This window comes from Zootoca vivipara, chromosome 14, assembly GCF_965207765.1.
Source record: "Zootoca vivipara chromosome 14, rZooViv2.hap1.1, whole genome shotgun sequence".
In the NCBI taxonomy this organism is placed as follows: Eukaryota; Metazoa; Chordata; class Lepidosauria; order Squamata; family Lacertidae; genus Zootoca; species Zootoca vivipara.
This window is the reverse complement of record NC_142597.1, coordinates 15,030,756-15,051,416: the sequence shown is the minus strand read 5'-3', so window position 1 is coordinate 15,051,416 and position 20,661 is coordinate 15,030,756. Positions and strand designations below refer to the sequence as shown.

The following is a 20,661-nucleotide window of genomic DNA, read 5'->3' as shown; positions in this document are numbered from 1 at the left end:
AAGTAAAACCAAATCTTAAGAGAAAGGATAACACACATACCCAAGAAGGCGAGTGAGGACTGAGCATGCAGAGTGGGTACCACCTTAACTCCCTACCCAGAGAGTAAATGTGGAAATCAGATGAGATGCAGCTTTTCTATAATAAGACTATAATCAGACCTGTTGTGATACCACATTTTTTTCTCTTTTTAAGGAATCTATAAAGAGGGAAGTTGAGTGCAGTCCATTGTAGGAAAGGCTACTTGGGACAGAAAGAGAAGAAGGGGTTCTTAGACATTAAGACACATGGCCCAGTAACCTCACTGGAAGCTAAGCAGATCCATGTATGGTAAATGTTTGAATGAGAGACCTCTTGTGCACCCTGTATGGATTACATGGAACATCCTTAAAGAAATCCGGGATATAAAGCTAATAAAGAAGTGTGTGCATAGGTGGGGATGTTCAGGTGGTGATGGTAAGGGTAAGGAAGGGCATTCAACATCCAAGTTCTTCCTATTTTCATCTGTAAATTTTTGGAACTTGGGGGGAACATAGGATGCAGTCTTATAGTTGGTTGGCCATTCAGTTGGTCCACCTAGCTCAATGCTGTCTACACAGATGGGCAGCAGCTCTCCAGGATTTGAGACAAGAGAGTGTCCTAGCCCAACCTGGAGGTACTGGAGATTGAACCTAGGACCTTATCCACGCAGAGCAGATACTCTACCACTGACCTGCAGCCCCTTGTCTTCAAGTTTACAAATGTTTCTCATGGTGTTGGTCATGCTTCTAAAAAGTCTGCTGGAGTATGATCCCATTGCTGGGGAACATCTTAGTTCTGGCTTTGTGGATTCTTCAGCTTTTGTCGTGGCAGATGGCTTGACAGTGGTTTGCTCAAGGCTGCTGCTTCGTGCTTGCCATCTTGTCTGCAGTGTAGCGCTGTCCAATGCTGATCAGTTGCATTTTGAAACTGGAGGGAAGGGGGAAGATTATTGCTTAAACTGTGGTGGTAAATTAGTTCTCTTAGTGGCTTTATTCCACAATAGGCCTCTACTGTGCCTTCTGCATTGGAGAAGGAGAAGAAAATGAGGGCCATTGCCCACAGTGGAGAGACAATCAGGAGCCTCTAATATTAGACGGTAGGGGTGGCTCTTTTCGTGATAATTGAGCAGTTTTTGTATTCATCTGTGGGTACAAAGGGATGCTGTCAAGTTGCTTAATGAGCCACTTACCACATCCCTCATGCATATTATCCCAGCAGCAGCAGTGCCTATAAGCCTGCACATGGAAAAATATGTGCCGTTTTACTTGCCCCCCTGGTGATGCCATCGAATGGGGTGAGGCCTCATTAGTCTGCTGAAATCACAGCAGATGCCAACTGAGTGTGCTCAAAAGATACATTCTGTTTGCTTTTAAGTTTGGGATTTATAATTGTTGGCTCTCCCCCTCTACTCCATCTGCATGGCTCTTCCTCAAGGAGGACTAGACCCATGCTGAGCTTTTGTTCACTCAATGGCGAGAGTTATATATGAACAGGACTTATATCCTGTGAATATTTTTTCACTTTTAAGCTGAAAATTGTAACTTTTCTCTTTCTCCAATGTTTCCCCTTAATTCAAAACTAGCTAAGGGGATTTTAAAAGAAGGTTTTAAACACCTTAATAGAACCCTAGTCTGCTTTCACGTAAAAGCTAAGGCTGCTTTTAGATGCTGCAGTTAGTGCTTGGTAAAGCCGGGAAAATAATCAAATCAGAAATAATAAAATTTCTTCCTCTCTCTCATTCCTCCCCTCCCTTTGTAGTTTAGACATTTCTCTAGCCTTGGAGAATGGCTACTGGGCCATTTTTCATGTTGGGTTAGAAATGTGAATCTGTCTCAGAAGTGCTTCTTATCAGATGGACAGAAAGGTGAAGCCTGTGAGTTGTGTTACCTCTTGAGCTAGCATGTATGGTTCCAGCACGTTGCCCTGTAATTATATGGATTTTTCCAATTGGAAAATGTCCTCCAACTACTAGACCATAAACAGGTGCATACAAGTCTACATATAACTGTATTAAAATATGCATGCATTAATTTTAAAGATGCAGCTGAAATATTGTTCTGCATGGGAGTATCTTTTGTATGTGTCATACATGTAATAGATGTAAATTTCGAGGTATAAATTTTTGCCTTTAGTTTGTTTGGCTTTAAAAATAAAAGCGGACAACAGTGCATGGGTGGATCTACACACAGGGGAAAAAATGCTAAAAATAAGTCAGAAATTAAATAGTTATAAAAGGGGGGGGGGACTATGAAAAATCAGTTTTATTCCTCTCCATCGCCATCTGGTGTTGTATGTTCAGACGTTGTTTTTTGACTAATGTAGCTGAGTCCCTAGAGTGACTTTGTGCAAACTGAACACTACAGACAAAATTTCCACCAGCCTTCTAGTGTTATATCGGCAGTGCCCCTAATTTAAAGGCTACTCCCCCCACACACTGCATCCCCATTTCCCCCTCCAAAAAGAAAAAGAAAAATCCCTGATGGGCCTAGAGATAAAAGTAGCCATTAAAGGTAAAGATACCCCTGTCCATTAGGTCCATTTGCGAACGACTCTGGGGTTGTGGCACTCATCTCGCTCTATAGGCCGAAGGAGCCGGCGTTTGTCTGCAGACAGCTTGGGTCATGTGGCCAGCATGACTAAGCCGCTTCTGGCGGACCAGAGCAGCGCACGGAAACACCGTTTACCTTTCCGCCGGAGCGCTACCTATTTATCTACTTGCACTTTGATGTGCTTTCGAACTGCTAGGTTGGCAGGAGCTGGGACCAAACAACGGGAGCTCACCCCATCGCGGGGATTTGAACCGCCGACCTTCTGATCGGCAAGCCCAAAGGCTCAGTGATTTAGACCACAGCGCCACCTGCGTCCCTTCAAAAGTAGCCATTAGAATTAACAATTTTTAGAGTTAATACAATGATCAGATTGTCACTAAATCATGTGCCTCCTCCATGACAGGTCCAGAGGGTGACAACATGGGAGAAGGCTTTTTCTGTGGTGGTTCCCCACTTATGCAATGCTCTCCCCAGGGGAGGGCTTGCCTGACACCTTCATTAAATATCTTTAGGCACCAGGCAAAAACATTCCTCTCACCCCAGGCCTTTGGCTAATTAAACAATCTATGGCCTTTTAAACTGGGGAGGGGCTGTAATTGTTTTTGATTGTTACTATGAAGGGCGGTATAGGATTTAATAAAATAATAACAATTCAAAAGTATCACGGAGCTTGTTAATTATGTTATGTATCTTTTGTTATTATACCACAAACCACCCTGTGATCCTCGAATGAAGGGCAGTATATAAATTTAATAAATATTAATAAATAATAAAGGTAAAGGGACCCCTTACCATTAGGTCCAGTCGTGACCGACGCTGGGGTTGTGCGCTCATCTCGCATTATTGGCCAAGGGAGCCAGCGTATAGCTTCCAGGTCATGTGGCCAGCATGACAAAGCCGCTTCTGGCAAACCAGAGCAGCACATGGAAATGCCGTTTACCTTCCCGCTGTAGTGGTTCCTATTTATCTACTTGCATTTTGACGTGCTTTCGAACTGCTAGGTTGGCAGGAGCTAGGACCAAGCAACGGGAGCTCACCCCGTCACAGGGATTCGAACCGCCGACCTTCTGATCAGCAAGCCCTAGGCTCTGTGGTTTAACCACAGCGCCACCTGGGTCACCTATTAATAAATAACAATAGTAAAAAAAATGGAGCAAACCATTTAGTAGATGGGACTCTTTCTTTACATGTTTCACCTGAGAGCCCTGTCTTTTGCACCTATGCGTTTGCAACTTATACATATGTAGCCTTCATTCAGGCGTTCAGATGAATTGCAGGAGATAATATGTGGAGACAGTCCAGATTCCCCACTTTGCGCGTTCCATACATTTGTGAAGAGGTCCAGATTTGTGTTTTGAACTGGTGGTCTGGGGATGCCAGGCACATCACTGCCCTTCTCTGGACAAGGATGGGAACTGCAGACATTCGTTCCAATTCTGTTGACATGGTTGTTGGAATTCCTGGCAAGAATGGAAGTGACAGTGGGGGCAGTGCTGATTGTCCCTGCCCACTTTCCCTCTCATGCAATTGTTAATCATGCAAAGGCGGATGCCCATATAGGCCTTGAACCTAAGAGGTCCTATGAGGTGATATCACAGGGGTAGCATAGGCATATAATGTACACTCAGCTGTACAGACATGCCCCATACCCTCCAACACTTCGAAGCCAATATTCAAGATACCATCTTCCCATTTTTTTGGGGGGGGGGGTTTGAGAGTATAGTGGTCATTTTGGTGTCTGTGATATTGCGTAATTTCTCACCAATGTTCCCTCCCCCATCGAAGTGCTTTTTCATGGCAAATTGTGCTGTGAAATTGTGTGAGATCACAGCAATCAAAATGGCCGCCATTCTCTCTCAATAAAAAATGGCATGTCCCAGTTTTTCCGGAACACTTGCAGGGCATTATACCCCCAACAGTAAATGAACAACAGGATTTTTGGAGCCAGTGGGCACGGTGCCTCTTCCTCTCCCATCTAGGGGTGGTGGACCCTTGACAGGCTTCAGAAGTTTAAAAATGACTACAGTTGGATGCAGCAAGTGAACTTTATTTTATCCCACTTTTTCTCCAAGGAAATCCTGGTGGCATGCGTGGTTGTCTCTCTCCCCATTTTATCCCCACAACAACCCTGTGAAGTAAGTTAAGCTGAGGGACATATTTGTGTTTCAATTCTTGTATAATTGCTGCTGAGGTTTGTTTTGTTTTGTTTCAGATGTCTATTGTGGCATTAAGCAGTTTATAAATTCATAAATAACAGCATTGACAATTTACGCCCCTTTTTCCTCTTTCTGCAGGCCCAGCATCTTCTTTCACCCAGCAACCTCAGGACCAGGTAGTGATTGCCGGGCAGCCTGTGACCCTGCTGTGTGCTATCCCAGAGTACAATGGCATTGTGCTGTGGATTAAAGATGGACTTGCTCTCGGTGTAGGCCGGGATCTCTCAAGTAAGCCTTCTAGATTTGCTTACATCAGCGGCGGCTCCCGTTACGTGTTATGACATATGGGCTTGAGACACAAACACTGACCACTTCCAGCTGCTGTTAAGCTGAGGGCAGGGTGAGGCGGGGTGCAGGGAGACAGGAAGAACACTAATGGCAAATGCATAGCCAGCAAGTCAGAAATTAACTTGTTATGACAAAAGACAAAACCCGCTATGGAAAATCACAAAGAATTTTCACCTCTCTCCAGTGCCATCTGGTGTTGCATGTTTATAACGCATTCAAAACGCTTTTTCTTTACTATTGTAGCTGAGTCCCTGATCTGTTCTGGCCTATTGGCATAGCTGCCAAGTTATCCCTTTTTAACAGGGATTTTCCCTTATGCTGAATAGGCTTCCTCGCGAGAAAAGCGAAAACTTGGCAGCTATGCCTATTGGTGTAAATAGGCATCCTTGCTGCTGTGGTCTATTTCCTTGCCATTCCCTCCTTTGACCAGAGGTGGGTGATGGCACACAGGCTGACACCCCTCAGGTTACCAGGGCAAGTCCCACAGCAGTTCAGACTGTGATGCTCAACTGCAATTATCAAGTTATAGAACCTAACAGGGATCACAAATAGGGTTGCCAGACTCAATAGTGGACAGGACTTCTGTGCCTTTAATTGCCCTGCTCTCTTTTGAGTCTGGAAACCTTAAAGAGAAACCAGCAGACCCTTTGCTTGGAAATGAAACAAAGGGTCTGCTGGTTTCTCTTTAAGGTTTCCAGACTCAAAAGAGAGCAGGACAATTAAAGGCACAGAAGTCCTGTCCTCTATTGAGTCTGGCAACCCTAATCACAAAAGACTTGCATGGCATCTGGAAAATTAGATGCAGCAAAAGAAAACAACAGCCCATTTTGGTGGTGGGTTGTTGGAACAATGAGTGAAGCTTAAACATGTATTAAATAGTATTTGAAAGGGGGAACTGAGTGAGTCTTAGCTTCACTAAAAAGTTAGCTAGAGCAGTAAGTGTGTGTGTGTGTGTGTGTGTGTGTGAAATGAAAAGTTAGGGAGAGGCCATAACTCGGTGGTAAAAGGGTCCCAGCATGCATGGCAGGGATGGAGGAAACTAGAGATTTTATAGTTCCTGTTAGTCCTCCTGGAGACTATGGTGCATGGTAGGGCCTAGATTTTATTGATGAACATCTGAAAGACATTCAGAACATAAGCCTCTGAATTGTTTCCAGTAAAAACTTGGAATGCGAGGGGTGCTTTCATTGACAGCTCAGGCTCCCAGAAGTTTACAGCAAGGGATAAACTGAAGCACATTGTCACAGTCCCCATTAACAGGCTGTCAGACCCAGCCTCCCTTAGTCTATTTTAAGTTGGGCAATGCTTGCCTCCATGTACTGGGGGAAGGGACCACATATTGTTCCAACAAAGAAATGATTCCCTCTCTTCCAGCACTGTGATTTTTGTTGCAGAGCTTTGGAATATAGGGAGACACAAACCCTGTTCAAGCATTCACCACACATGAATGTGAGCAATCATGCAAGGGAGGGGAGCACGCTCAAGGTGTGATATAGAGCCCTGCAATGCTTTATCCACAAGTAGAGGAGACTCATAGACTCATAGAATTGTAGAGCTGGAAGGTACCCCAAGGGTCATCTAGTCCAACCCCCTGCAATGCAGGAATCTTTCACCCAAGATGAGGATCAAACCCACAAACCTGAGACTAAGAGTCTCATGCTCTACCAATTACTGCAAACATTTGCCCTCAGATTTTATTGGGGGGGCGCTCTACACCAGGTACCCCCAAACTGCAGCCCTCCAGATGTTTTGGCCTACAACTCCCATGACCCCTAGCTAACAGGACCAGTGGTCAGGGATGATGGGAATTGTAGTCCAAAACATCTAGAGGGCCGAAGTTTGGGGATGCCTGCTCTACACGGTATAAATATGACATGCTTGGCAACTCAGGGGCTTGGCACCTCAGCCCCACTCCCACTGATGTGATTGCACACATGTGATGCTGATGAGCATCCAAACAGGGCTTTGGGAGAGTGGGAAAGCTGTGCTACTATGCTTCTTTGAGGGTATGTATATTCTACCAAAGACTGACATTAAATGCAAGAAGTATTCTGCACCCCACAAACTCCTTATTTCTTAAAACATATACTGCTTGATTGTAAATAGAACCTCTAAGTTGGTTAAAATGTTTTTAAAAACATACATTGCTTTAACCTGGCTTACCCCTCCTGATATCTATTCCAGCTATCCGTATAGCTATCCCCCTGTCTCTGTATTAAGATCCAGTGATTGAAGTGGCATAGGGAATTGCCCTTGCCCTACATGTGCACACATACATGGCTTGCTACATTGAGCAACCTCTGTAGGTTTAAGCACCACGTCGTTTTGCCATGTCGTGCAAATCAGAATTTCAGTCCCCTGTATGCCTGCCAGTGATAAAAATTCCAGTCCTTACTCTCTCTAGGCCTCAGGAGTCTATTGTAAAATGGGAATACTTCTCCATGCCTCAGAGCAATGATGTGAGGCACTCTCTTACTCTACCCATGGAGGTGATTGGTGTATCAGGGAGGCGTTTCTTCAGAGCATTGCAAAAGTTGAGCTCTGTTCCAATGAATGATATCAAGAAGGTATAAGGGGAGGCATTTTATCCTTCCTTCCTTCCTTTTCCTTGGTGCTTCTCTCTGTTTCCAATTTCCAGAATATGAAGCATCCAGCAAGCTGGATTTATAACACACACATACTTTACATTCCTCTGATTGTGAATTTATCTTTATGGATAAATTTATGGATATCTTCAGATAGCCACACACTGCAAAGTTCAGAACAGGAAATGAGTAACAGGAGCTAATATGGCTGACGTATCATTCTGAGCAACTTTGGCAATTAACTTTGCTGGGTCTGCTTTAGCAAGCTGGGTCTCTGCCTGCTTGTGCGATACCAGCTCAGCTAGTCATCTAATTAGCTAAATACAAACAAACCCTTCATTTGTATTTCTTGCGGTTCATGAGAGCAAATCCTGCTGTTGATAGCTTGAAAAACAAAGCAGGGGGGGGGGGGAAACAGGAAAGCGTGCCAAGCTGCCTTGGCTTCACAGCTCATTAATCATCAAACTTGGGAAGGGCTGCTTTTTTGGGGGGGGATGTCTCTACCCCTATGACATTATAGGTAACTGGGGAGATGAAGCCCATAGTGGTCACCCTCTGTCAGTACCCTGCTATGACTCGGTCAAACAGTGTGCTGTTTTTCAGCTCTTTCCTTCTTTGCATTTTGTACCCCAAAGGTTACCCGCGCTACTTGGTTGTGGGGGACCATCTGTCAGGGGAGCATCACCTGAAGATCCTGAGAGCAGATCTCCAAGATGATGCACTGTATGAGTGCCAGGCCATTCAAGCAGCCATCCGTTCCAGACCAGCCCGGCTGACCGTTCTCGGTAAGAATGTGGTTTCTTGCTGGAAAAATTGCACAGTTCCTTCTCTCTCGCCTTCTTCTTCTTCCTTAACCTTGAAATGAGTTAAAAGGCTCATTCAGAAAGAATGTACAGTATGTGCACTGCTTAAAAAGAGAGTTTCTTCAGCAGATGAAAAACGAAGTGTGTTTTTAGGCTCACAGCATCCCTGGTGATTGCCCATTCTGTGTGGGGCTGATGGGAATTGGAGTCCAGGAGTACCTGGAGGGCACTTTTGGTTTGGTTACCCAGGTTATCTCACGCATGCCATTTTTCTATCAGCATCAAGCACTGTTACAGAATGGGGATGTGTGGGGATATAGCCTGTGGTGATGTCATAATACAAAGAAGGGCTGGAAATGTGGAGGGGACTGCTTGCTGCTAGTTATAGGCACATGCCTAGCATTTCATGTAGTTCCATTCTGAGTGCAGTGTTGACTATGTAAGTAGTTTAAGTTGCAAACACATTGAGAGGTGGCAGGAGTCTGGGTGAGGAGGTCCTGCCCCTGTGAGGGAGAACCATTGGGCTGCTTCAGCCGCCATTTTGTATGAAACCTTCCATGGCTCAGAGAGCAAGAAGCAAAGTGGTAGCAGGCACATCTGAAGATGAGGCGGGGTGTGCTTGTTTGTGTGCTTGTGCACACCTTTCATCCTTCTGTAGCCACTCTTGTCTCTCTTACTAGAATTTAAAATCCTTGATTTGGATCCTGTCTAAGTTAGCTGAACTTCACTCCCATTGAAATCAATGGATCAAGTTATTAATGACTTAAGCCCCATTTATTTCAATGGGAACTAAGTTCGACTAACTTTGTGGTTGTATCCAAGTAAGTCTGTTCAGTGTAGACCCACTGAAGTCAATGGCCCTAAGTTAGCTGTATTGATCATCTTCAATGGGTTTACTCTGAGTAGAATTAGCATTGGACCCAGCCCCTTAGCCCTGAATCCAAGCCATGGTAAATTGTCTCAAAGAGTTTAGTAAGTAGGCAGGGAACATATATTCTCTAAATAAAAATAAATGTGCAAACATGAGCACAAGGAAGCATACAGATTTGTGTAAGTAACTTGTCACCCAACTGCAGTGGAACAAGTCACTTATTTTCCTGATTCTGAATCTCGAGTAACCATTTGGTTCTTTTATTTGGGATTGGATGTATCTTTATTTCATTGAAATAGGGTTTCTAAATGTTGCTGGAAAGGTCCTAATAAAAAAGTATGATTCCCATCTTTCTATCTTTCTCTAACCCTCATCCCACTCCTACACTTGACAAAAGTATGCAGATGGGGAGAGGGAAGGTATATTAAGAAGTATTTCTTTTGTCTGACTGGCCTGATTTAGATTTATAACAACTCCTGGTGATTTGGGGTGTGTAACTCAGCTTTTGCAGAAGCATGATTTATGTACAAACACACACTAGAAAAATATACCACTGAAATAGCCCCCTGCAGCTACTAAAAGCTGAGATGTTATTATGATTGAAAAGCGTTTATCAGCGGAGTATGTATGAAAAAAGAGAATAGCAGCTGAAATTCATTCATTATAATTCCAATGAGTTGCTCTTCTTCTGTATCACAGAGATATGAAAGGAGGCTGCCAATGAATGGGGCTGGGAATACAGGGGGTGGTTTGCTCAAGCTGTTGCTTTCTCACTTGCCATGGGAGGGGTACCAGATGGAGATTTCAAGATCCAAGATTTCTAGGTATGACTCACCTGCAGCTACCTTGCTTGTGGTATTGGAGAAGAAACCTAAAAGGGATTATTGTGGTGGCCAGCAGAAGGGGAAAGCAGAGACCAAGGAAAAAGAAGTGGTCAGTGAAGCCAATGTGTTGCTCTCCAGATACATTGTACCACATATCCCATCATCCCATTACCTCCAGCAAGCTGGTCAAGAATGATGGGAATCGTAATCCAGCAACATGTAGGGACCCAAAGTTAAAGAAGGCCATCATGGATCTTTTTAAGGCTTTTTCCTAAGCAAACAGCTGCATTTTCCGGAATCAGCTATTATTGCTCCTTCCCATTCACTTTCTGGCAGTACCTCTCCCATCCAGAACAGCAAAGTAACTTAGATTGAGAAGGTGGACCACACTGCAACAAAAAGCATTCTGCCTTGCTCTGCCTGAGAAGGAAATAATGCTTGAATGTCCGAGTTTTTGTCTGTAATGGTGCCCCTACTATAGCAGTTCCTTGAATTTGATTGAAACCCTGTGTCTGAAAGTACAGTTTTGAAGCAAAATAATTGTTTGGATTCAAAAAGCCTCTTTGCCAGAATTAGTTGAAGCATGTGCTTGTTATTCGACGGTTCATTACATGCTGGTTCAGCCTCTGGTAGGTCATGATTTGTGCACTTCATTATTTTTGAGGTTCATTATTTGGTCACTTCATTACACATGCTGTTCGGCATTCCCTCCCTCTATAAGCCCATGCCGTTTTGCTATTCAGGACTAGATTTGAAATTCTGCAAGGGATTGATTAGTTAAGCCAGAGTATTGTGAAGGGGACAGAGCACAAAATGACCGGTCCAACCCCCACCCCGTTAAGGTTTCCATCAATGTTCAAATGGGCAAAATAATAAAAGAACTGAGAAAGTGGAGCCACATTGTGGAAGGAAGGAATATTGAAAGAAGTTTTACATATTTCAAAACACTTGAACTGGGATGTAGCCAGGCACACTTCCTTGGATGCTGGGAATTTCCATTCCCACCTGTATTTGTCATGATCAGCGCTGTTACCATTCCACTGCAGTTCATTTTCCACTAACTACTGAGTTATTAGTCTCACTGTCTGCTATTTAACATAGCTCATGTACCTCCCATAACTGCTTATGTAACTTACATTCATTTCAATGCAAAGGAAACACCAAAGCTATATCCCCTGCTTCCCCGAAAATAAGACTTACCCATAAAATAAGCCGTAGCAGGATTTCTACGCATTTCCACAATATAAGCCATACCCTGAAAATAAGACATAGATGCAGCGCCTCCTGGCAACAGCTCGCTGCCCTCAGCCATGCCACGCTGTGTGGAGCCCTTTCCACTGGAATAAGACACCTCCCAAAAATAAGCCATAGTGTGTCTTCCTGAGGAAAAATAAATATAAGACAGTGTCTTATTTTCAGGAAAACACGGTAGAATAAAATAACTACATATAATTTTCAGGCTTAACCCCCCCCCCCCACACACACATTATATGAACAAATGTCAGATGTACTTCCTTGATGGATTTTCATTCCTTTTTTTTTAAGTAAGATTTTTATGTAAGCTTTTCACAATACAATAGGAAAACAGATACAAAAAATACAGAGTAAGAAAAATACGGAGACTTTTCCTAAAGGCAATTCTCAACTCCCACCACCCATAGAAGGTATCAGCCCCTCCCAGCTCTCAACAGGGGTCCTTCCTTTCTCCTCTCAGCCTCTCACCCTGGGAGACCAACATTACCCTGTCTCCCACCCAGGACCACCCATCAACCATCTACCACCCACATGAGTACACAATCCCAGGACCTTAATAAAGGCCCCAAACAGAGGTCCCAAACATAGCAAAAGGAAAGGAAAGGAAAAAGGAAAGAAGCCTATAGTAGTAGTAGTAGTAGTAGTAGTAGTAGTAGTAGTAGTAGTAAAGGTAAAGGGACCCCTGACCATTAGGACTCTGGGGTTGCGCGCTCATCTCGCATTATTGGCCGAGGGAGCCGGCGTATAGCTTCCAGGTCATGTGGCCAGCATGACAAAGCCGCTTCTGGCAAACCAGAGCCGTTTACCTTCCCGCTGTAGCGGTTCCTATTTATCTACTTGCATTTTGATGTGCTTTCGAACTGCTAGGTTGGCAGGAGCTGGGACCAAGCAACGGGAGCTCACCCCGTCACAGGGATTCAAACCGCCGACCTTCTGATCAGCAAGCCCTAGGCTCAGTGGTTTAACCACAGCGCCACCTGGGTCCCTGTGTAGTAGTAGTAGTAGTAGTAACAACAACAACAACAATTTCTAATTTTCCATCTGCCAGTTACATAAAAAGATTGTTCCATCTTTCCTGTGACAGCCCTTAAGATATTTGAAGATGGCTATCATCTCTCTTCCCAGTCTCCTCTTTTCCAGGCTAAACATACCCAGCTCCTTCAACCGTTCCTCATAAGGCTTGGTTTCCAGACCCTTGATCATCTTGATTGTCCTCCTCTGCACGCATTCCAGGTTGTCAACAGCTTTCTTAAATTGTGGTGCCGAGAAATGGACACTGTACTCCAGGTGTGGTCTGCCCAAGGCAGAACAGAGTGATACTGTTCCTTCACTTGATCAGGATGCTTGACTTCTGTTGATGCCTAGAATAGCATTAGATTTTTTTGCTGCAAGAGCGCCCTAACCATTTGCTAAGTTCTTTTGCTATTCACAACAGCTATAGACGTTATTTTGTCACAGCCAGGTAGTATCCAGTGTGATTCTTACAGGTCATAGGGTTCCTTTCTCCTGGAATTGTGTACAGTACTCCACACAACACAGCAATATCTTCTGTTGTTTACAGGGCCACTTATCCTCAGATAAAGAATAGTGAACCAGGGACCTTTGATCTTCTGAAGATTGTTGTTTCTCTTTCTGCTTCCTTCAATGTTTGAGTTGACCCTCAAATGTGTAAATAAAGCAAAGGATGAAATTACTTCAGGGAGTGTTATCTTAGGAAATCTAGCTGTTGAAAATGACAGTTCCTCCCACCCTGCCCCCTTTAAAAATTCTGGGCTTTGTGATCTGCATCTTTGCAGAGAGTAACAAATGGGTAAGATTGGCACGTGAGGGCAGCTGCCATGCTGTTTGTATCTAGTAGAATATTTTCAGTATTGCACTGCACAAAATTAAGGTAGGGGGCAGGATTAGGTGTCCTTCGAAAAAGCTATACAGGATATCACACTTAAAAAGGCAGGGATATGCCAGTAGTTGTACATTACTGTGCTGTCAAACTTGTACAATCACATCAAGCATACTTGCCATCAAAAAGGGGACAGCTGCACTGCAGACCTGGCTGGGCTTGCCTAAACAAAGATGTTTTAAGAAGGTGCAGAAAGAATACAAAGAAGGTGCCTGCCTGATTCCAGTAGGCAAGGAATTCCAAAGTGTAGGTGTTTCCACACTTAAAGATCAGTTTATTACAAGTGTAGAACAGATATTATGTGTCACCTGTAACAGTAGCAGTTCTACAGGCTGATTGGGCATATATGTAGCAAGGTGATCTCTCAAGCAAACTGGTCCCAAGCTGTTAAGGGCTGTATATAATAATAGCAACACCTTGCACTTGGCCCAGTAGCAAATGGGCAACCAATGTAGATCTCTGAGAAGAGGTGTATCTGCACACAGGCCCTCACTCCTGCTGGCAAGGTAACTGCCGTTTCTGTATCAAGTGTAAGGGGAGCCCCACATAGAGTGCATTGCAGTAGAATCAAAGAATCATAGAATTGTAGAGTTGGAAGGGATCATGAGGATCATCTAATCCAACCTTCCTGCAATGCAGGAATCTTTTGCCCAATGTGGGGCCTGAACCAACAACTCTGAGATTAAGACTCTTATGCTCTACCAGCTGAGCTACATCCTGGTGTAATCCAACCCTAGAGTCAATCTTGATTATGGACATTGTACCCCCAAAACATCTAAAGGAGCGCCAGGTTGGGAAGGCTGGTGTAGCAGATTTCCCTGTGCAATGCTAGTTATGCTTTTTTGCTTCTGGTGCCGCTTTTAATATTCCAAGATGCAAATATACATTCCCTTCTACTACTGACGCAGCAGATGCACTCCACTAGCTATTGTTCCCTCCAGGTTTCCTTCTCAATGAGCCAAGATATGAATTATAGCAATAAGATTATCCTGCCTAGGAACAAGAGCCTTTGCATTCTATTAACAACAAATAAGTAGTTTCTAATAGTCTTGACGGAAGTTACCTGGAAGTGTTTTTCTGTGTGCCGCTTGGTTCAGAATGACTGTGTGTCCTGCCTGTCACCATACGGCATGCTCCGAGGGGTCTTATTGCATGGGCTTGTCCAAAGCAAGGGCTATTAACACAGTCACAGGAAGCCAATAAAACAAGAAGATGAAAGTGGATAATGGAACTTCGGTCGTGGGGAAAATGACACACTTGCCAGAGGCGGGGAAGGTTGCAGAGAGCATAGATGTCAGAGTCAGCAAGAGGGGAATTGTCTGTCTTCATGAAGTCAGCCTTGTTTCCTTTCGTGTGGTGACTGGTAATGAGACCAGCCATCTCCCCCGGTGCCGGTGATTTCTCTTTATTTACAGGGGTCCCAGCTGCATTTATAGAAGGCAGTGACACTGCTGTGGATGATTCTGGGGGAATACAGCCCAATAAAAGTGTACCTAGGGCTGCTGTAAAACTAGTCTGCCATACAAACAGACCAGCAGCTCTGTGTCCACAATAGATATTTATGTCTATCTATTCACTTACCTACACACCCACCCACAGCTCAGTTCAGAAACTCCTCTAACTGGGGAGTTTTCACTGGGGAGCAGCTGTGGCTGATGCTCATTGGGAGAAAGCGGGGAGACCAACAGTCATAGACCCATAGAATTGTAGAGTTGGAAGGGGCCATCAGGTCCAACCCCCTGCAATGTAGGAATCTCAACTAAAGCATCTATGGCAGATGGCCCATCCAACCTCTGCTTGAAAACCTCCAAGGAAGGAGAGTCCATAGCCTCCTGAAGGAGACCATTCCACTGTTGAACAGCTCTTGCTGTTCTTAGTAGGTGAAGCCAGATCCAATGACAACCAGAGCCAACTAGTTCTAGTTTCGTCCCCATCCTCCTCCCTTCTCAGTTCTAGAAAGGTAAGACTGAGACTAAGAAAGAGGAGGAGGAAGCCGACAGGTAGTGCCACCCCTATAGACTTGTTGTAAGTGAGGAAGCAGGCAGGCAACGGCAAGCTGTGGTTGGTGGGGCAGTGCCCTATTTGCACTAACAGAGCAGCCTCCAACACTGGGAAGGCAGCTTTAGAGTAAGGGGGGAGGTTTTTCAGCCTGGGAGGCACCTTTCCTTCTGTGCAATCTCCCAGAGGGCACATGCCACGTGGAGCAAGAAGCCTAAGTGAGTAAGTGTGAATTTTACAGGAGGCTAGTTTCTACACACACCTCTTCATCCACCATCCAAGCAAGCAGAAGGTATTGACAGCATTCAAGGACACATTCTAAACAGGCAATGGGGTAAATGAAGCAGGACCAGCAAATGGCAGGGCCATTCCGGGTTTGCAGCGTTTGGGAGCCAAAACGTTTGAGTCACAAGGCATTCCAGAACCAAGGTACGACTGTATATAAAAGCTACTAAGAGTCAAGGTAATATTGTACATGAATTAGATTACTGTAATGGCTGCCTCTGTCTGCATACTGTTTGGAAACTCTGGCTGGTTTGGAATGTGGCACCGAGACACTTGGTGTAGGGACTTGCTGGTGGTCATCAAGATCTCAGCAGTGTTGAATGATCTGCACTGGCCACCAGTTTAATTCTAATCTCAATTCCAAGTGCTAATATTAACCTTTTAAGCTTTAAATGGTGTGTGTGTGTGTGTGTGTGTGTGTGTGTGTGTGTGTGTGTGTGTGTGTGTGTTTGATGGACAGAATGTGCAACCTCCTCCTATGGGCCCAGAAGCCTATCAGGGCTGGGCGGAGTGTTATCCAATCAAGAGCAAGTGGAGAGTTGAAAATTGGAACCTGACCTGACACAAATCAATTTATTCAGAAACACGTTAAAGTGTGGTTTATAAGTAAAGTTAGTTCTTAACTATCTCTGTAAAGAGTTTTGACTGAAACAAAGTCTTGTGCCTCATCAGAGTATCCATTAACCTTCATTGAGTGTATTCAAATTAAATTCCGATGCAAAGTGCCTCATCATTACTTTGATCTTCTGGTTGAGGGATAAGTGGTCAGCGGTTTCCCCTTCACATTATTAAAAATCCTTGCTGCTGTATATTGTGACATGCTACCATATGCAAATAATATCAGATCTCTCAAGTGTTACTGACAGGGAGTGCCTAATTTTAAAGCACCTGAATCCTGCCACATTACGCCAGTCATATCTATATTTATTGAGGGAAGTTGTCACAGGCAGATATTTAAAGAACCAACTTCTCCCATACAAACATCCCCAATATTTAAATCTGCAAAAGGAGCCCATCTCCAGTGGTGAAATGGGTGATAATGCAGGAGAAGGTCTTTTCATTGCTGGCTACCCAACTGTGGAATGAACTCTCCCATAGGAAGATGCCATATTTCATATTTTTTAAATGTCAGGTCAAAACATACTTTATTTATCCAGCAGGGCTTTTATCTGATCATTTGTGGTGTTGATTCCTTTTTGGTATTTGGGTTTATATCTGCCTTTCCTCTTTATTTTCTTTATGGATATGTTTTTGGAATTATGGCTATTGCTTCTTACTTGGTTTTTAATCAATGTATGTTGAGAGCCACTCTATAAATTTGGGAAGTGTGGGGAAAGTATTATTAAAAAATTCATAATAGCAAAATTCATAATAAATATATCAGATGGAAACTTAGAGACAGAAAAAGTGGGAATAAATTGAGCTGCTCAATGTCCTGTTACTTATAATAACTATTTGGTTGGGGGTGACAAATAACATGGGGCATTGTTTCTGCCTGAGCCTTGCAGTCACCCGTTTGTGCAATAAAAAGGGGACCTGATGCTTATGACAATGGGCTAGGGTGGTCATTGTTCATACAGTGTTTGAACACCTGATGGGAGACATCAGGCGAGAGGAGGATGGAATCTGTACAGGATGCAATAAAGCTAAAGCTAAGCATGGTATTTTCTTCTGCCAGCTATTCTCAATTAATTCTATATAGTTAGAAATAAGGCTATTGATTGACATTTATTATGGCTGGGCATGATCCAGCCAAAGATAAGCCCTTTTAAGTCCCATTGATGGGACATTTAGGCAAGTGCTTAGACCTCTACTGTAGAAATCAATGTGACTTCAAAATGCTTAGCTGTGGGGCTGGCTCATGCTGTTTATTTGAGAGCTTTCCATGAAATGAAAAGTTAATACAAAAGTGAGAGAGAGAGAAAATCTGTCCACGTCTACAGTGACAAAAATGGATGGAAGCAAAAGGTGTCTTCATGCTAAGGCAGCCTTAAGTAATGGCAATGAATGACCAGTGAGTTCCAGCATCGTCTGTGACAATGCACAAAATAACTAGGGGCAGCCCTGGGCTCACCTTCTATGACAGCATTTTGGGTGCTGCTTTTAGATGGTTAAGGGAGCATTTGAGTCAAATTGAGGGGAGTTGAAGGTTGGGAATTGGGAACATTAAGGGCCCCCATGCTTTTCAACATTAGCTCACCATAATTTCAACAGCAGCTCTGTAACATTGCAAGGAATTCTGAGTTGCACATTTTCATTACCAGCCAAGGGAAGTTTGCAGGACACCCCCCCCCCCCAAATTGTCTTTCTATGTGCAATAGCTAAAATATCACTGGTGACTTGCTTTTGCCTTAAGAATGATGGTTATTGTATTCCATGCATATGATGTGATATTATTATCCCAAAAGAGACCTCAGTTAGAAAGACAATTTTGTGTATTGTCAGAACAGAAGGTGAACACCTGTTGCGCAATGAAGCCAACATTTTGGTATTTGCTCTATCAACAAACTAATATGTGTTGGAAAATAATAGGAAGCCACTTGAGCTGCTCTTCTTCTTTCTCATCCTTAGGTATATAACGTGCTTCCTAGACCAGCTTGCCTGATAATCAGACCTCAGTTGTTGCAATAAGGAAAGCCAAACAACCTCTTAATGGGATTTTAAGGTTCACGAAACCTTATGAAAGGAATTTAGTTTATCCAACAATTAAAGTATGCATAGCAAAAATATTGGCACAAATGATTCATGATGCTGAAATTTGGAAGGTCCGAGCAGCAGAGGAGGAAGCCGCTCGGGCGCCTGGGGCGGGGCAAGCCGCGCATAGGGGCAGGGCGCACCACGGGGCCTCTGGAGTCTGCCTGCCTCCTCCCACTCAGCTGCTCTACACCTGGCTAGGAGGCAGCGGGCGGACCGTTTACGCAGCCCGGAGCCTGCATGCAGAGTGACCAGCACCCACCACACCCCCTTCCTCTGCCCCTGGGTCCAGGTTGGGGGGTGGGCATTAAATCGGCAGCAGAGCAATCAGTGGGAATAATCCTGCCAGAACAGAACACCATTAAATCCCATTGACTTCAAGGAGAGAAATTGAAACTCATGTTCTCAGATTAGAGAACATTTAATGTCATGAAATCACCCTTTGGGTGATTTTTTTTTTAAGGTTCCATGTTTTCTAAGGGTGGGATACATAGTTAGCCATACTTAGAGTAGACCTATTCAAAGTACGGCTGATTCTGGATGCAACACAAATATTTGATTGGGGAAAGCAGGGTCAACTGTGTTCCCCAGGCCTTGCATCCTGCATGTGGAAGTGCAAACTTCTTATGGGTTTGCAGTAGGGGCAAAATAATTGGGCATGAGGGAATGGCATTGCATTGGTGAAATGGTCCTCCACAAATGGTGAGCATATGTTGTTGTTGTTGTTGTTGTTGTTGTTGTTGTTGTTGTTAATATTTATTTTTGTATTTCTTACCCACCCTTTACCATGAGGTGTCGGGACAGGTTGCAGAATTTTAATAATACAATATTAAAAACAATTAAGAGAATAGGGTGGATCCTACAGCATATATCTCAAGTGTCAAAGGCCAGAGTAAAGAGATGTGTCTTCAACATGCAACAAAAACTATGTAATGAAGGCAGCGTTTGAAATTTACTAGGCGCCAGGCACATTATGCACCTGGATATTGGCCACTTGCGACCAAGTGAACATGCCCAGGTGCCAGGGTGGTGCAATATTTAGTGAACAATATTTAGTGTCTTTCACTAGACCCAAACGCTACACTGAAGTCAAAGAAAGATTTAGGGAAGAACTCTGAGTATGTATTTGTGTGTGTGATGCCAATTTCAGAATCATGCAAAAAAAAAAAAGCATTAAAACTTGGCTCTCATATGGTCTCTTAATATCTACCATTGCTTTGAATTTTCTTTCTACCAATGTTGAATTTGGATCCTATTTCCCTAATGCATTCTTGCCCTACACATTATTTTATTGAAGAACTGCATCGCAAAATTCAGAGGCGTGTGAAGTTTGAAAGAAAGCATTTCTGTCTGTGCATTGTTTCAGGAAATGTGAATTAGGAAGGTTCACATTAAAATGCAAACTAAACTGATATTCACCCTAAGAGAAGGTAGCCACTGATTGCAAGAGCTCCCCAAGGTGTGGAGTAAAAGCCACACTTTTTAAAACAACAACCCACAATTCCCTCCCTGCAAAGATGGTACTGGCATTCTTGCAGAGGCAGGAAATCCTACTCTTCTGACAGAAGTAGAATAATATCCAGAATGTGTCTGAGCTCTGCCTTGTTCCATCAGATTTGGAGTCTGTTTTATCAATAGAGTGGCTGGGGACATTCCCAGACTGCATTCAACCCTGGAAGATAATTTCATTCAGTTCACATTTTTAAGCAAACTGAACTAATTTACACCTCCTGGACTAATGCATGGCTTGGAAGGTAATTATGCTTTGTGTTTGCTTCTCTGAATTTTGTGTTACAGTTCTCCATGGTTTAAAAATAATAATCAGTATTTAAATGCTTCTTTGTAAGAAATTGTGTATTTAAATACAGATTTTCATATGGTGGGTTTTTGGTGTTTTTTTGTGGGGGGGGGGAGGTAGCAAATCCTAAATTGATTTGGAAACAGACTAGGATGAATTCATGAACATACACATGTGAAACTGACAAGGACAGGAAATAGACTTATCCACCTATTCCTACTCCAGTCTCACAAGCCCAGAGGCCTTCAGCCAGATACAGGTGTGTTCGACTTCCAAAGCTCCTGCTGCCAATCAGAAGCCACAGAAACCCTGTCGGACGTTCAGCTTCCCAAAGAATGTTTGTAAACTGGAACACTCACTTCCGGTTTTCAATTGTTCGGGAGCTGAAACGTTTGACTCCCAAGGCATTCAGGAGCCGAGATACAACTGTATTCTGAAAAATGTTCTCTTGAAGGAGGAAATTTCCAAAACATATTTGGAGTAAAGTACATTTCTACGGTAGTACCTGGAGTTCATTATCCTCTCTGTGCCTATCACTGAAGATGAAAACAGACATGAGTCAAGAGATCAGCGATCA

General features: G+C 43.6%; 1 protein-coding gene across 1 annotated transcript in view; it reads left to right on the top strand.

The window, feature by feature from the left end:
* The window catches only part of KIRREL3 (kirre like nephrin family adhesion molecule 3), a 733,484-nt gene that overhangs the window by 470,871 nt on the left and 241,952 nt on the right, over positions 1-20,661 (top strand). The window contains exons 3-4 of the mRNA XM_088657681.1: positions 4,863-5,012; positions 8,293-8,442. Coding sequence (XP_088513807.1) covers positions 4,863-5,012; positions 8,293-8,442 — 300 coding nt within the window. The remainder of the gene's footprint in view (positions 1-4,862; positions 5,013-8,292; positions 8,443-20,661) is intronic.